The sequence below is a fragment of the Vicugna pacos genome, chromosome 18, assembly GCF_048564905.1.
Source record: "Vicugna pacos chromosome 18, VicPac4, whole genome shotgun sequence".
In the NCBI taxonomy this organism is placed as follows: Eukaryota; Metazoa; Chordata; class Mammalia; order Artiodactyla; family Camelidae; genus Vicugna; species Vicugna pacos.
In genome coordinates this window covers 19,538,151-19,553,482 of record NC_133004.1, presented here as the reverse complement: position 1 = coordinate 19,553,482, position 15,332 = coordinate 19,538,151, and the positions used below count along the sequence as shown (strand labels likewise).

Here is a 15,332-nt window from a genome sequence, read left to right as displayed (position 1 = left end):
ATGGCAGCCCCTGCCCTCCTGCTCCTCCTGGTGCTGCCTGCAGGGGCCTGGCCGGGCCTGGGGCTGCCCCGCCGGCCGTGCGTGCACTGCTGCCGCCCAGCCTGGCCCCCAGCTGCTCCCGGCTCGTTTGCCCACAGGAGTGACGGGGACGAGTGGGTGCGCCTGCCCCGTGTGCGGCCGACCATCGACATCTCAATCCTCAAAGGTGAGTGTCCCTGGAAAGGCGGCCCCTCCCCACCCCTGTCCCTACAGGAACAGCCCACACTGAGAAGCACAGGGAAGAGGCCTTGATTTGGGTAGAGCTGGCTCTGGGAAGGCGGGGGCCTGGAGTAGGGACACACTGAGTGGCTGTTCCTTGCTCCTTGCAGCCTTGTGAAGGCCTCAGCCCTCTGGCCACCCCCACAATTGGGAAGCAAGGTGGCCTGGGGAGGGGGCTGTGAACAGAGTGGAGCCTGAGGCTCCCTTTAATCCTGCTCACTGGCCGGCAGCTGGCCCAGCCCCTGGGTGAGGCAGAAAAGGGGGCTAAGGTCCCTGAGGCCACATGAGCAGCATCCTCCTGGGAGAGGGGAGTGAGGCTGAGCTCCAAGAGGGCACCACCCTGAGGGCTGGACAGGAGGCCACAATTGAACTTGGATTTGGCTACCAACTTCCCAGCCTCTTGTCCTTCAAAGCCCATTTTAGACCCTTCCTCTGGAAGCTGCTGGACCCCACTGTCCCCACTGTCCCAGAAGGGCCACAACTTCAGTGTATGAGGGTGGGTTAGCACTCACCTGACAGATGAGACTGGGGCTCGGAAGGGTGAGGTCACTGGTAAGGCCAAGGGGCTGGAGAATCTGACCCTGGATCCTAAACCTTGACTGGCAACTTCCCCTTGCCCCCTGCAGGTGAGAAGGGCGAGGCAGGGGTCAGAGGTCGCTCAGGCAGGAGCGGGAAGGAGGGCCCGCCAGGCTCCCGGGGCCTCCAGGGCCGCAAGGGCCAGAAGGGGCAGGTGGGGCCACCAGGCGCCCCGTGCCAGCGCGCCTACGCGGCCTTCTCGGTGGGCCGGCGGGAGGGGCTGCACAGCTCCGACGCCCTCCAGGCTGTGCCTTTTGACACGGAGTTGGTGAACCTGGATGGTGCCTTCGACCTGGCCTCTGGCCGCTTCCTCTGCACTGTGCCTGGTGTCTACTTCCTGAGCCTCAATGTGCACACCTGGAATTATAAGGAGACGTACCTGCACATCATGTGCAACCGGCAGGCCACGGCTGTGCTGTACGCACAGCCTAGTGAGCGCAGCGTGATGCAGACCCAGAGCCTGCTGCTGCTGCTGGCCACTGGCGACACTGTCTGGGTGCGCATGTTCCAGCGGGACCGCGACAACGCCATCTACGGCGAGCACGGAGACCTCTACATCACCTTCAGCGGCCACCTGGTCAAGCCAGATGCTGAACTCTAGCCCGCGGAGACGCCCCTGTGCCATGCCCAGCCCTTGGTGGCCCTCACCCCGAGCCCTCCCAGCTGAGATCAGTGCCAGCAGTGACTGAGCGCTGCCTGCAGGTGCTGAGCTGAGCGCCAGGCGTGTGGGAGCAGGAAGACAAACCAGGCCTGCCCTGGTGGGGGCGGACGCGGACTGAGTGTTCACATCAAGGGGTTCGGGAAACAGACCTGTGTTCTGGGCACATGAGGGGCGGGGCGGGGGGTTACTTCTAATGCAGTGGAATTTGCCCCTGTGTTTGAGCTACCTATTCTGCTTATAAAGGCTGTGCTAGGCAACACTGCCGTGGAGACCTTCACAAAGCGCCTACTGAGTACCAGGCTGGACACTGGAGAGTCCAGGGGGGTCAAACACAGAGGCTGGCCCACCTGGAGCCGACTTTAGACTCTAGCAGGAAACAGGCTGAATTCCAGGGTGTCAGAGGGCAGCAGAGGCCACAAGACAGGATGAAGTGGAGTTGTGGGGGTGCTTGCCCCAGCCTAGGTATGACTCATCCTCTGGTGAACATGCAGCCAGCTCTGGTGGGCCCATTTTCTGCTCCCAGCATCCCCTTGTCTTTCAGGAATGGGCTGGAAAGTGGAGGAAGTTCATATCTTGATGTGTACCTGAGCCTGCGGGGCCCCAAATGCTGACATTGTCACCATGTACTTAGATGTGCTGAAGCCAGGCCTGGCGGCGATGAGCAGTGAGCTGGGTAGCCTGGTCCCTGCGGGCAGATGGAGGTGGAGGTTGGCCACGCTCACATCCCAGGAGGCCTCAGTCCACCCATGGTTGGAGCCACCAGGCTGCCCCGACCTCATGTCCACTACGAGTCTGTTCCTTTCCTATCACGTGTCCTCTGGCCACTCTGGGACCTTCTGTCTAGCCCCTGTGTCCCCATCCCCTGCCACCTCCTTCCTGGGACCTCCCCTGTCATCTCCTCCTTGGGCTGCTCCCTCCCGAGTGAGGATTCTGGGGCAGTGAGGCCTCCAGGGCCCTGGCAGGAGCAGCGTCTGGAATCACCAGCACCCGGAGAGCTGGCTGAGGTCCTGGGCTGCACTGAGGGGGCTGGAGCTGCAGGCTGGCCGGGCTGAACTGGTCTTCAGCCACCTTGGGGTCCCGAGCCCAAAGACTGCTGGCCTGGCTGGTCCTATTTCCTTGTCACAGCCTGCCCTGTCCCACTCCCTCCTAGCAGGAGCCCAGCCCATCCTGAGATGAATCTCTGACTGGCTGTGGCCCCCACATGGCCTGGACAGACTTCTCCAGACAATGGTCAGCTGATGGGGAGAGGCAAGAAGGGGGTAGAGGCCCCTTCATCCATTTCGCAAACACACACACCTTCATCTCCACGCTGGGGGAGGAGACGCTAGGAACATAGAGACCCTCCCCTGCCTCCACAGAACTCAGTTATCCCTCAGGAACATCAACCCTGAGTAAGGCTGGAGCCAGGAACTTTCCACACCCACCTATGGACAGCAGGGACCACCCTCCCAGATACACAGATTGGGGCTTCCTGTCCTGGGACAAAGGCCACACCCTTGAAGGTGGGGCAACTGAGGCCTGGCAAGGGTATGTAGAACCCCTGAGCATGTGTGATGCTGGGAGCTGCCCCCACGCCATGCGCTGGGCTGTCCCCCCCAATCAGTGTGGCCCCGGACAAAGGAGGGGCAGGAGAGGGGGCTCCCACTGGCGAGGGGCTGCTGAATCCCTTTGTCTATAGGGGGAGGGGGCTTTCTGCCAGCAGCCCACCCTGAGGCCTGGACCTGCAGCCTCCTGGGCAGGAGGCATCCCCTGTGGACCAAGGTGGGTCTTGCCCAGCAGATGTCTACCCACAGTTGCCCACCCATGGCCTGGCCCTTGAGGGCTGTGAGGGTCTGGGTCTCAGGCCGGCTCTGTACTTGGAGGGCGGTGGGGTTCCATCCCAGGACATGGCCCCCCTGGGAAGCTGAGTTGGGCCGAGAAACCTGAGGCTGCACTTTGGCCCTTTAGTCTGTGTCCTTTTATGGTTGGAATAGCTGGTCACGCCCAGGGCGCTTGGCAACCAGCAGGGCGTCAGGAGCCTCCTCTGAGCACTAACGGGGCTGCAGCAGCAGGGAGGGCTCCACTGGAGACAGTGGTGCCCCAACAGGAGTGGGGGTCTATGGGGGATTGGAAGGACCCCATCCTCCCTCTGTCCTCCCAGGTCCCAGTCTCCCCTCCCACCCTGACTGGGATCCCAGACCCCTGTGTGTTGCTGCACGCCAGCCTGGCTGGGCGAGGCCAGGTGGACAGCCCCTGCCCAAAGGCTCCAGTCAAAGTCTGTGCTCTTCCCAGCCTCCCATGTGGCCTCAGCTCCCCTGTCCAGCATTGGCTACAGAGCCCCTCCGTGCTGCTCTGGGGGCCCTGAGGTTACAGGGCTGAAAGCAGGCATACCAGGGAAGCCTGCAGACCTGGTGGCTCTTTGGTCTCCCTGTCACCTCACTGGCCAGGGTGTCTGGACTTGGGGGGAGCTGGGGCAGCTCAGCTGAGCCTCCCAGGACAGCCCTGCTCCCAGCTGCTGACCCAGGAGGGCCAAGCAGGTCAGGCTAAGAAAGGTGTCTGATAAACTCCAAATCCAAGGCCACCCACATCCTCAGAGAACCAGGGGTGGGTTGGGGGCCTCCCCGTGGAGGTGCTCTAGGAGATATACCAGGGGACACTGCTGGGGGGTCCAGGAGGAGATGGCAGTGCCTGCGTCCCCCACTCACCCTCCAGGTTTATTTAAAAACAGCAACTGAGAGCTAGGGAATGAGGTGAAGTCGTCATCTCTGCAAAGTGATGAACACCTGAGACGCAGCCTTGCAACCGGCACAGTGAAGGCAGAAATCAATGTGCCCTGTCAGCTGCCTCGACCACTTAGGAGATAAGAGAGAAATGGCCCCAGTCAGAATAGCAGCCATGAAGCTCCTGCTGAGTGGCCTTGGATGGAATCAGGAACGTCCCTGCTCAGGGAGAAGAAAGCTCGAGAAGACCGGAATACAGGGCAGCCCAAGAGCCGGAATCCTGCAGGGAGCCGATTTTCCACCTCAGTTTACCCATTTAGTGGAACTCCAACAAAACATCCACTTTAAAAATTCAGGTGAAATTCACACACCGTAAAATTTATCATTTTTAAGTGAACAATTCAGAGGCGTTTATTCCAATCACAATGTGATGCAACCCACAAATCTCTCTAGTTCCAGGATGTCTTCAGCCCCCCACAGAAACCACAAGCCCACAAGCCATCACCCCCCCAACCCCCGATGATGAATAGATAAGAAAATGTGATTTATCTGTAAATTTAGGATATTATTCAAGACTCTCTGACACGGGTTACATTAAGGGTCAACCTCGAGGACATTATGCTATGTGAAATAAGCCAGACGGAAGACGACAAATCCTGTCTGATCCCACTTACAAGAGGGCCCTGAAGGAGTCAAATTCCTAGAGACAGGGTGCTGGGGAGGGGAAATGGGGACAGAGTTTCCATTTGGGAAGATGAAAAGGTTCTGGAGGTGATGGTAGAGATGGTCACATAACAGTGTGAATGCACTTAATGCCCCTGAGCTGGGCACTTTGAATGGTTATGGAAAATATTATGTCGTGTGTATTCTACCACAATTAAAAATATGTAGGAATACTTAGCTAACCTCTGATGGGAAAGACCTCTCAAAAAATTTTTTTTAAGTGTAGGAATTTCCTAAGCAGAAGAATGACAGGTTTGACTTTGTAAAAATAGAAAATATTGCTTTACATGAGTCCTGAAGCCAAAATGTAGAACCCTAGGAAGTCCTTCTGCTTTGGGGAGAGTGAGGGTGCTCATGCTGTTTAAAGGAGCCCCCAGATGGACAAAGAAAACTTGAGAGGAGATAGAAGATTCATCTGTGCAGGAAGGGGCGAAAATCATCCTAGTGGCCGTGGGCCCGGAGTGCTCCTTCCTCACCACCAAGAGCGTCAGTGACCAGGTATTCTTATTTCCAAGCTGTCTGGTCACCACCATCATCCCCGATCCTTGGGGAACCCATGGGCAGGGCTCGTGGGCCCCAGCAGGTAGCTCCAGAGGACACACAGAGGGAGGCCATAGCCAGGCATCAAGAGGAGAGACCCGAGGCAACACAGTCCCGTCTCAGGTGAGCCTCGGTCCCCTCCCCCTCTGCACTCAGGCCTGATGACCTCCAGAACATGGTCCCCAAAAGACCAGACCACCTTCCAGGGTCGGCAACAGGAGCCTGACAGCATGTAGAAGGGAGAGGGGAGAGTGGGCATTCAGTCCCCAAGTCAGCTGCTGCCCTCAGCTGCAGGAGGGGCTTTGGTCTTCTTGTTCTTATAACTCTGACCCCACCCTTCAGGTTGTACAACCCCCACCAGGCCCCACTCGCCCACCACTCTGCAAAATGTCCTTTAACTAAATCCTCCTCCAACTGCCCAAGTGGAGGGGTCGCCTGTTTCCTCATGCATGTGGCGGGGGGGAATGTGGGAGGGGCGTGGGGAACCATGTAGGTGTGGAGCATAAGTGTATCGTGGCCAGTCCCCACTGCCCAGGGGTCAGTTTCCCCCATCACTCAATGCCATTCAGTTATTCATTCAACAAACATGCTTCAGAGCTGTGGTGGCTGGACTAGCCCTCAGGAGTCAGGATGGCACCAGACAGTCTGTACAGGACAGAACAGTGCATTTGCCTGCAATGAAGGGGAGGTGGTGGTGTAGGGGCTGAGTTCCCCCATCAGCCAGAGTGGAGGAGGCGGTCACAGACCCAGTGGTCCCTCCAGGTCCTCAGTCCACCAAGCCCTTCAGATCCAGGGTTCTGTGGGGCCCTGATAGGTGACCCACAAAGACCTTCTCAATGTTAATCAGCTCCCTGACTTCCCCAAAGGGAATCACAACTCCCAGCCTCCAGGTTCCCGTGGGAAGTTCTACCTGGTGTCTACCCATGGTCTGCCCTCCTCCTGCCCCAGACACCCAAGAGGGTGGGCTCTTCCTGACCCCTCCTTTGAGTCCCACCCAGGGCACCCCTCACTCAGCCTCCAGGGTGGGCCAGCCTCATTTTCCCTGATGGTAGGCTGCAACACTGGCTCTGCCTGTGGGGGCTGCACCGCAGTCACCTGCTCCTCCCACCCTGTACCCAACCCTGCCCCATCCCAATCCCAGATGCTGCCTCACCCTGCCCCCCAGGCCGGATTTCCTGAGCAGGGTCACTCTGGGAGCCACTGGAGCCCAGTGGCCAATAAAACCCACTGATGCGGAGAGAAAGCCGGTAAAGCAGGTCGGTCACCCACCTGCCGCCGCCGAGGGTGTTTGTTCTGAGCTCCCCCAACTCAGGGCCTGCAGACCTGGGACCTGTAAGCAGTGTGGTAGCTCTGTGGCCGCCACAGCTGTCCCTAACCTGTGCTGGGTGTGGAGAGCAGTTGCCAGGCCAGGCTGCATCCCTAGGCCCACCGGGCCATGTCCATTGGTTCTCTGGGCTCACGTTCCTCCTGGGAATCTCCTGTCCCTGCTCCTCAACAGGCCCTCGGGGTGCCCAGGGCTTCGGAGACTGTTCACACTTGCCAAGCCTGATCCCCAGCTCCCACTCAGACCCAAGGTACACAGCCTGCCTGGAATCGCCCAGAACATCCCACAGGCTCCTCCACCCACTGGGTCCATCAGGCCCTGGGCACACACACTCATACACACAGATACATAACATGCACTCTCACACACACAGGCACATGCACACAGACTCTCACTCAAGAACACATGTACGCACACACACACAAGCACGCCCACACACTCACATGCCTCACAGGCAGGAACTGGTAAGGGCGCTGCTGGCGTCTGCAGTCCCGACATGGGCACCGCCCTGGGGAGGGAGCTCGGGATGTCAGATCAATTGGGAGAAATTGACCGGGGCAGATATTTCCGAGCCATCTGCTCGCTTGCCAAAGTCATTCTGAGCAGATGCACTTTGCATCTGAACCCAGGGGTGGCCTGACCATGCACTGGGGAAAGGCTGGTTGAACAGGCCTCAGTTTCTCCCAGGGAACCAGCCCCTCCCTGGATGCTGGTCCCCAGGGCCCAGCTGGGGTCGGTTTTGTCACCAGCTCCCGGTGACTCTGATGCCAGGCTCTGTGGCCGCAACTACCCAGGACAGAGCCCAGGAGTGGAGGAGACTCTGCCTAGGGCCAGGGAGGCAGCTGGGTCCCCAAGCACCCAGGGGTGGGAGTAGGGGTCCCAAATGAGCCTCCCACTCCCCTCACTCACCAGCCATGGAAGGAGCAGACGCCCCTCACCCCCACCCCACATCCTCCAGGACAAATACTGATCCTGCCACCCCCAGGAGGTGATGGGACAGCCCCGCCTGTCACTTCTTTTGGCCACTTGTTTACACTCTGCCCGTGTTATCGTCTAAGCACCCTGCTGCCCACTTCCATCTGGGTGTCTGCCCACCCCTTTCCCAGCCACGGACGATCCACTTGCTCTGATTTGCACTGGCTTCGATCGGCTCCAGGGACAATATTTGCTCTGGGAAAGAGTCAAACATTTATTCTCTAATTTATTCAGGGAGCGGTTGTCAAACACAAGCGCCCTCATTATGTGATCTCGTTTCCAGGGCTTGGTCTCTGTCTGGGGTCCTTGCCGAGGCCCAGGCCGTGCTGGCCTTCCTCCTGCCCAACACGGATCTGTCTGTTCCCCACGCCTTCCTGGGGTTGGCGTCTGGCTCTGCGCAGACTTGGGAAGCCCAAGTGGGCCGGCTGACCCCTACATTCTGGTTCTCCTTCCAGCCTCACGGAGGCCCAGGCACCCAGGATCCCACAGGCCTCTCCCAGCGAGGCTGGCGGGCATCTTCTCTAGGACCTGTTTCAGAACTGGGGGCAGGAGGAGCCGGCGTTTCTGGGATATGGACAGGACCACTCTAGCTGCAGACTGGGAAGCAGAATTCTTTGGGGACCTGGCGTTTGCGTATGCCCACGCGGTCTCTCCAGTCTGCTGTTTGCCTTGCGAGGCTGCCCCCCGCCCCCCTCCGCTGCTGTCTGGATATTTCCCCTCTTCTGCTCCAGTCCTCCTCCCTCTCCAGACTAAAAGCTGAAGAGGTGGCTGTGGGCTTCTGCGCCCTTGTCTGCCCCTCCCTACACACCCGCCCCACCCGCCCCACCCGCCCTCGGCCTCACAGTTTGCTGGTCTGCATGAGCCCGTTGGCCTCGCAGCTGCGTGCAGGCGGCGTGGCCTCCTGTGGCCGGCCACTGTGGCCAGGCCGTGGCTCAGTGGCCTCCACATCCTCTGTGCCGTAGCCCTTGCGGAGGCACAGAACCTTCCGGAAGCTCTGGCGGAAGTTGTCGGAGAGGAAGCCATAGAGCAGAGGGTTGGCGCAGCTGTTGGCATAGGACAACACAACCACGAAGAAGTAGGCGCCAGCAGAGGCGGGCTCCTCCGGCAGCACGAAGGCCAGGTTGACGATGTTGACAATGAAGAAGGGTAGCCAGCAGCCCACAAACACCAGCACCACCACCACCACCATGCGTGTCACCTTGCGCTCCGAGCGTCGCCGCGTGGAGCCCACGCGCACACCTGATGCCTTCAGCTTCACCACGATGAGCAGGTAGCAGAGGCAGATGACCAGCAGCGGCCCAAAGAAGCCCAGCACAGACGTGTAGATGATGAAGACGGCGCCCCACAGGCCCACGGGCTCCGGCCAGCTGAGGTTGCAGGTGTTCCAGCCCTCCTGGATGTCCGCGAAGACCACCAGCGGCAGCGACATGACCAGCGAGAAGGTCCAGACCGCGGCACTGGCCAGCTTGGCCACCCGGGGGCGGCGCCAGCGGGCAGAGCGGATGGGGTGGACGACAGCCAGGTAGCGGTCCACGCTCATGACGGTCAGGCAGAAGATGCTTGTGAACTGGTTGATGCCATCCAGAGTCATGACCAGGCGGCACAGCACGGGGCCAAAGGGCCAGTAGGAGATGGCGTTCTGTGTGGCCAGGAAGGGCAGCCCCAGCATAAGGAGCACATCAGCCACGGCCAGGTTGAGGATGTAGATGTTGGTGACCGTCTTCATCTTGGCGTGGCGCAGCACCACATAGATGACCAGTGCATTGCCGCCCAGTCCCACCGTGCATACCAGCAGGTAGAGCACAGGCACCACCACTGCCCGGGCACCCGGTGAGGGCGCTGGCCCCACCAGCGTCCCGTTCTCACTGCTGCCGCTGCTGGTGGCTGCCGAGGAGGAGTTCCAGCTGGTGGGCAGGGAGGCCGGGAACAGAGGTTCCATTGCAGCCGCTGCAGGCAGGACAGGGAGAGCGGGAGCGCTGGGCGCGTCCTCTGCAAGAGAATGAAGGACACAGAGCGACTGACCTGGAGGGCGTCTCCCGTGTGCCCAGCCCCACCTGCCCTGGGTGGCACAGGATTACCCCACGGCGGCAGGTAAACATGATTACTCATGTTCAACTGGACCAGGAATCACATTAAGCAAATTGTTTGGAAAACAAGCCCAGAGAGGAAGGAGCAGCGGGGCAGCAGCTGCGGAGGCCACGGGCAGGCAGCCCCATGAGCCGACACCGTCTATCGATACCACGATGGCTCCCAGAGACCCAACCTCCCCCACGCCCCTCCCCGCCCTGGCTGCCTCCCTTTCCACTCAGCCACGGCCATCCTCGAGCCTCTGGCTGGCACCCTCTCACTGAGGCCTTGTGGAGTCCTGGGAGTGGACCTGATAGCCCCCAACTTGCAGGTAAGGGACTGAGGACAGTGGGAGTCACCTCCTTAGAGACCTGTAGGGTGGTGGAGAGGGGTGGAGGGATGATAGGGAGGCTGAGACATCAGCCGGACATGGCTAGCCCATGCTAGCCAGAAGTGCAGTGACACCTGCCAGACCCGCTCTCCTGGGTGACCCCAGAGCTGGACTCCAGGTGGCCTCCTGGAACCTCTAGGAGGGTGTCAGGCTTCCCATGTGGCTGAAAAGGCAGACCCAGGCTGCAGAGGTTCTGCCAGCATCTACCAGTCTCTCAAGAACACAGTACCCTGGTGAGCCATGTCTATGCCACCCCCCAGTGAGCCCTGGCCATGTGGCCATGATGAGTTGGTTTCCCTGCCCCCAACGGCTACCCCCTGCCCATAGCATGGATGTCGCTGGGCCAAAGAGATGATCCAGGACATGGCTGCATGAGGGCACACACTCGGGGGTGGGTCCATCACCCCTACCCCAAGGACACCACATTTGAAGCCCCAGGCAGAGGACCCAGAGTGGGAATAGGCAGATGAAGACCCTGACACACCGTGAACAAGCGAACCCATGACAGGCACAGATGAATTATTGCCTGAGCCACAGGCCAGGAGGACATGCATGTGTGTGGGGGACACTGGGGGAGGAGGGAGTGTGAAAGTGTATCATCTTGGGGAGTGGATGGAGAGAAAGCCTTCAGCTGTGTGATGTGTTTGTAGAGAAAGAGCCAGGACGCAGAGGGAAATCTTGGCATCTGTGGTTCCAGATGACGGGCACACGTGGATCTGTTACATCATTTTTGGACTTTTCTGTGTGTTTGAAATAGTTCATAAAAATGGTGACACAGAGGAGAAAATAAGCACCTCCGTTGATGAGAAGTTGAGGACGGGAAGATGGGGGCTGACGTCTCGGAAAGCACTACACAGGGGATGGGGGCTGGCAGGGAGTCTAAGTGCCTCCAGGGGTCCCGATAAGGGCCTGAGCAGGGCTGGAAAGGGCTGTGATGACCATCCAGGGTCAGCTGACCCCATGCCCACGAGCCACCTCAACATAGACGATACCCCAGCAGCTGCCAAGCCTGGACTGGGGACCCCTGGGTTGAGGGGAAACTGAAATCTGGTAGACAAGGTGGGAAGCAGAATAAACAATGCTGACAGTGATAGAGAGAAGCCTCCGCTCCGGATGGGCAGACACACCTGGACGTCCAAATTCATGCTAACTGACCCTGGGAAACAAGACCCAGAAAATCGGCAATAAAAAGGTGGATCGGTGGACTTGTTTCAGGTGAAATAAAGTAAATAAACACTGACATGCTTAGACACTTTGAAATATTTAGGGTCCTCAATAGGCATGGATAAAAATATGAAATGAATTTGGCTTCTGTCAAAGAAGTAAAATGAACAAGAGCCTATTTTTGAAAATTACAACTCTTGGGTGTGAAAAATCATCATCTGGGTTAAAAAAAAAAAGCCCCACAGAAGTCAGGATCAACTGCCATCTGGATACAGCTGAAGAGAGAATTGGGGGATTGAAAGAGCAGGAGCAGAGGTGGGGGTAGCTGAGGCCACAGGGGCTCCAGCAGCCAGAAGGAAAGAGAACATTTTCTGTGTTTCACTGGATTTGCTGCCCTGTATATTGTGACCTAATCTGAGGTGTATGACCCAAAAAAGGCCAAGGTAGGATGTTTGGGGATGACTGCATTTCAAGACAAAGCTGGGTCCCTCGGCCTGAGCTCTGGGCCCTCAGGAAGGGGTGAGCCTGGGTTGGAGGTGGAGGCAGGGCAGGGCTGAGCCCATACTCCCAGGTGTTCATTCAGCCTTTGCACCCAGCTGGGAGGAGGGCCTCCTGGGGCAGGCTTGCTCCCGAAGGCAGGATCGGTCTGATGATCGGGGCCTGGCACAGAGGGGGCTCCCTTCACATTTTAAAAAGAAATAAAAGAGGTGAAGGGTAGAGCTCAGTGGGAGAGTGCATGCCTCGCATGCACGAGATTCTGGGTTCAATGTCCAGTACCTCCATTAAAAATAAATGAATAAACCTAATTATCCTCCCCCACAAAATAAAAAAATAAAATTAAAATAAATAAATTTTTTAAAAGATTAAGATAAAAAACATAAAATAAGGTTTCAAGCCCCCTTGAGGGTAAGTGGGGAATGAATTCTAGGACAGTGGTCTGGAGACAGCCGGGTTAGTTGTATAGGCATCTAGGTGGAGAGTCCCAGGGGCTACACCCTCCCCAGAAAATGCCCAAAGAGGGGCTTTCAGGGGGCTGGGTGGTGAAGAATGATGCGCCTCTGAAGGAAGGGGTTAGAAGGGTTCAGAGCACCTGAATGTGATTTTGACTCTAAAGCAGATGAGCACCTTGTCTCTAGGAAGCTCTCCACTGCTCAGGGCTCCTCTGAGGCCGCTGCCAGATCTCCCCACTGCCCAGAACCCAGAGTGGGCCAAGTAGATGGTCGGGGCTCCCTGCCATCCCCTGAACACCCCAACTCCTGAGTTAAACTTCAGAGCAGTAAACAAAATTAGGTCGACATAGCTGCACCCGCCTCTTGGAACATAATTCCAAGCCATTATTCATTCAGAGACAGCAATCTTCTTAGTTACAGAAATCACACACTCATGGGGAAATCATCCCCTTGGTCCGTTTCCTCTGCAGCTTGGGGATTCAGTGGGGGAGGGTCTGTGGAAGGACCAAAGGCCGACTCTGGCTTTCTCACCCAGATCCCCTCTTCCAGGAAGGGACTGCCCACCCACTGCTGCAACACAGGAATAGATGCTGGCCCCTGCCCCGTCCCTGCCCCGTCCCTGCCCAGCCCACCCCTACACACTCGCCAAGTAGTCTTGGGTAAGTCACGCCACTTCTTTGAACCCCGGATTTCCATGCTAAGTGACCCCTTCAAAGTTGCTGAGCAGAGGAATGAGCTCAGGTGAGCAAGAGGCTGCATGCGGTGCCCGACACACAATAGGTGCTAAATCACTGCTCCCATCCGCCTGCCTAGGTGGCCAGCATCTCCTCCCCAGGGCCAGGAAAGGCACCTGCCTGGGGCTCTGCAGAGAAGGGACCAGATGCTCTGCTGGGCCTGGGAGAAGGGAGGAGCCTTGGAGCTCGAGGGCTTCATGCCTGGGGGAGGTCCCTCGGCTCTCCAACCCCTTCCAGGCTGGCCTGGTTTGAGGTCAACAAGAGGGAACTGGCCCCCTCCACCCAAGGGCAGCTGTGGAAACCACCAAGGTCAAATCTTGGTGCTCTGGGGCTCATGCCTCATCTGCACAGGGTAGAGGCAGACATTCAGGGATGTCATGACTAAGAGGTCAGGGCCCAGCACCATCCAAGGGCCCCATCCAGGCCTGCCTTCCCCCACCCTTACCCGTGCACACAGCCCATGGAAACCCCCACTCCTATCCTTCCCCTAAATAAGCCCCAATCTGTCCTTAAGGCAGCCTTGGTCTTGGGGTATCCCTTCCCCTCAAGGGGAGAACTGAGGTGGGTGTGGGGGGCTCTGTGCAGCAACAAGGAGGCTGGCCTGGCAGAGGCCCCTCCTCAGGGGCACATTGGGGTCTGCACACCCGGGTCTGCACACTCTGCAAGAAGTTTCCAAGGCCACATTCCACCCCCAGCACACTTTCTTGGGATTCTTAGGAACCAATGGGGGTCACTGTCATTGGTGCCATCAACTACTGTCTGCCTGGGAGGCTCCTTGTCCTCCCCTGTCCTCCCCTCAAGTGGCCACTGTTCCCAGGGTTAGCCACAGGGGCTCCAGGACCTTGCCCTCTCCCAGGACCCCAGGCTGGCTGGAGGACCAGGGGCAGTGGGCCAGGCAGGTGGGCAGGTTAGGGCCCTACCTGGACCCTAGGTGGGGAGATGGCACACAGGTGAATTTCCAGGGTGTGTTCTTCCTTCTGGGGAGGGGGCAAGTGGGCCAAGGTGCCAAGCCCTGGGGAGGCAGGGCCTCTGTTCCTAGCCGGCAGGACAGCACCGCATCTCCTCCCCAATCCAGGAGAAACACCCTGGGAACCCTAGGACCAGGCACTGTGTGTGTGCTGCTGGCAGAACCCTGGACAGTCTTCCCGCAGCCTCCCCTCAGGCCAAAGGGCAGACCTCGGCTCTTGCCACGCCCCCCAACCCCGCGTGCCCCACCCCCTCCCTGAGACTCCTGCTCGCTCGCAATCCCGCTTGCTTCCCAAATCCACCCCAGCCACAGCCTCCCAGCAAACCCTCGAGGGCGAGCCGCCCACCTTTGCCAGCCCCTGGACAAGCCCAGCTGCAGCGCCCACCGCGGGGACGTCGGGCCCAGAGAGGCGTGGTGGGGAGAGCAGGTCGACCCAGTCTCCCTGCGGCTTCTGCCCTGACTCGCACATCGGGTCCAGAGGCCAGCGGATGGCGAGGGGTACGGGAACTAGGAGGTCGGAGGGAACGGGGCGGGGGAGACAGAGGAGCAAACGAAAGGGGAGAGGATAGACCCAGGGCAGCCGCAGGTGGATCCCAGGGGTGCACAGGGGGTGCGTGGAGGGACAGGGCGACCACAGGTTGGGGACGCGCGGCGGGCCCCGGGGCCGGGGCGGCGCAGGACTGCGCGCAGTGTGGTGAGACTCCCGGAGAGAATAACGGGGATCTGCGCGGGGTCGGGTGAGAGCGGAGGGAAGGGGCGCGGGCAGGGATGCGGGAGTGGGTAAGGGGTAGGGACGCGCGGCACTCACCCGGGCGGGGCTGTGCCCTCCGGCCCGCGGGGAGCCGCCGAGTGCCTGCGCTGCTGTCCCTTGGTACTCAGGGCTCCAGGCTGGGGCTCGGGGCGCCGGCGGGGAGGCGGGGCGGGGCGAGCGTCGGAGGGAGGTGGGGGTGCCCTGGGCGGGGCAGGGGGCGGGCACTCGGCTCCCCGTGGGCCCTACTCCCCGTCTGTGCCTCTTTCTTCCTGAGGCCTCCGCACGTTCTCTCTCAGCCCTTGTCCAGTCGGCGGCAACTCCAATGACATCGGCGCCCCCACCTCATTCTCTTCGGTCTGCAGACCAGAGCTTGGGGGCCCTGACCCCAGCAGGGGTTGGAGGGGACCCGAAGAATCCATCCGAAATTCTCACTCGGAGGCACGAAGCGCAGGAGGTCTATGTCTCTGATGGGTGGGGTTTCGAGGGAGACATGGGGGTCAAGACTGTGACCAAGAGGCAGCAGGTGGCCTAGCCGGTTGGGTGGTTCACTCC

The 15,332-nt window shown here is 59.3% G+C and overlaps 2 protein-coding genes across 2 annotated transcripts; one reads left to right on the top strand and one right to left on the bottom strand.

The window, feature by feature from the left end:
• C1QTNF8 (C1q and TNF related 8) lies at positions 1 to 1,435 on the top strand. The gene is made up of 2 exons (XM_006204247.4): positions 1 to 205; positions 885 to 1,435. The coding sequence occupies exons 1-2, from the start codon at positions 1 to 3 to the stop codon at positions 1,433 to 1,435; spliced, it is 756 nt and encodes a 251-aa protein (XP_006204309.2).
• Positions 1,436 to 8,593: 7,158 nt separating this feature from the next.
• On the bottom strand, positions 8,594 to 14,940 carry SSTR5 (somatostatin receptor 5). The gene is made up of 2 exons (XM_072942072.1): positions 14,838 to 14,940; positions 8,594 to 9,745 (listed from the first exon to the last, which is right to left on the bottom strand). The coding sequence occupies exon 2, from the start codon at positions 9,693 to 9,695 to the stop codon at positions 8,595 to 8,597; it is 1,101 nt and encodes a 366-aa protein (XP_072798173.1). The 5' UTR covers positions 9,696 to 9,745; positions 14,838 to 14,940; the 3' UTR covers position 8,594.
• Positions 14,941 to 15,332: the final 392 nt, after the last annotated feature.

What these genes read in the sequence shown, in the direction of transcription:
- SSTR5 (XM_072942072.1), bottom strand. Translation starts at nt 9,695, where the DNA reads ATGGAACCTCTGTTCCCGGCCTCCCTGCCCACCAGCTGGAACTCCTCC.
- C1QTNF8 (XM_006204247.4), top strand. Translation starts at nt 1, where the DNA reads ATGGCAGCCCCTGCCCTCCTGCTCCTCCTGGTGCTGCCTGCAGGGGCC. An exon ending in CGACATCTCAATCCTCAAAG is followed by an intron (nt 206 to 884) that starts GTGAGTGTCCCT and finishes TGCCCCCTGCAG; the next exon opens with GTGAGAAGGGCGAGGCAGGG.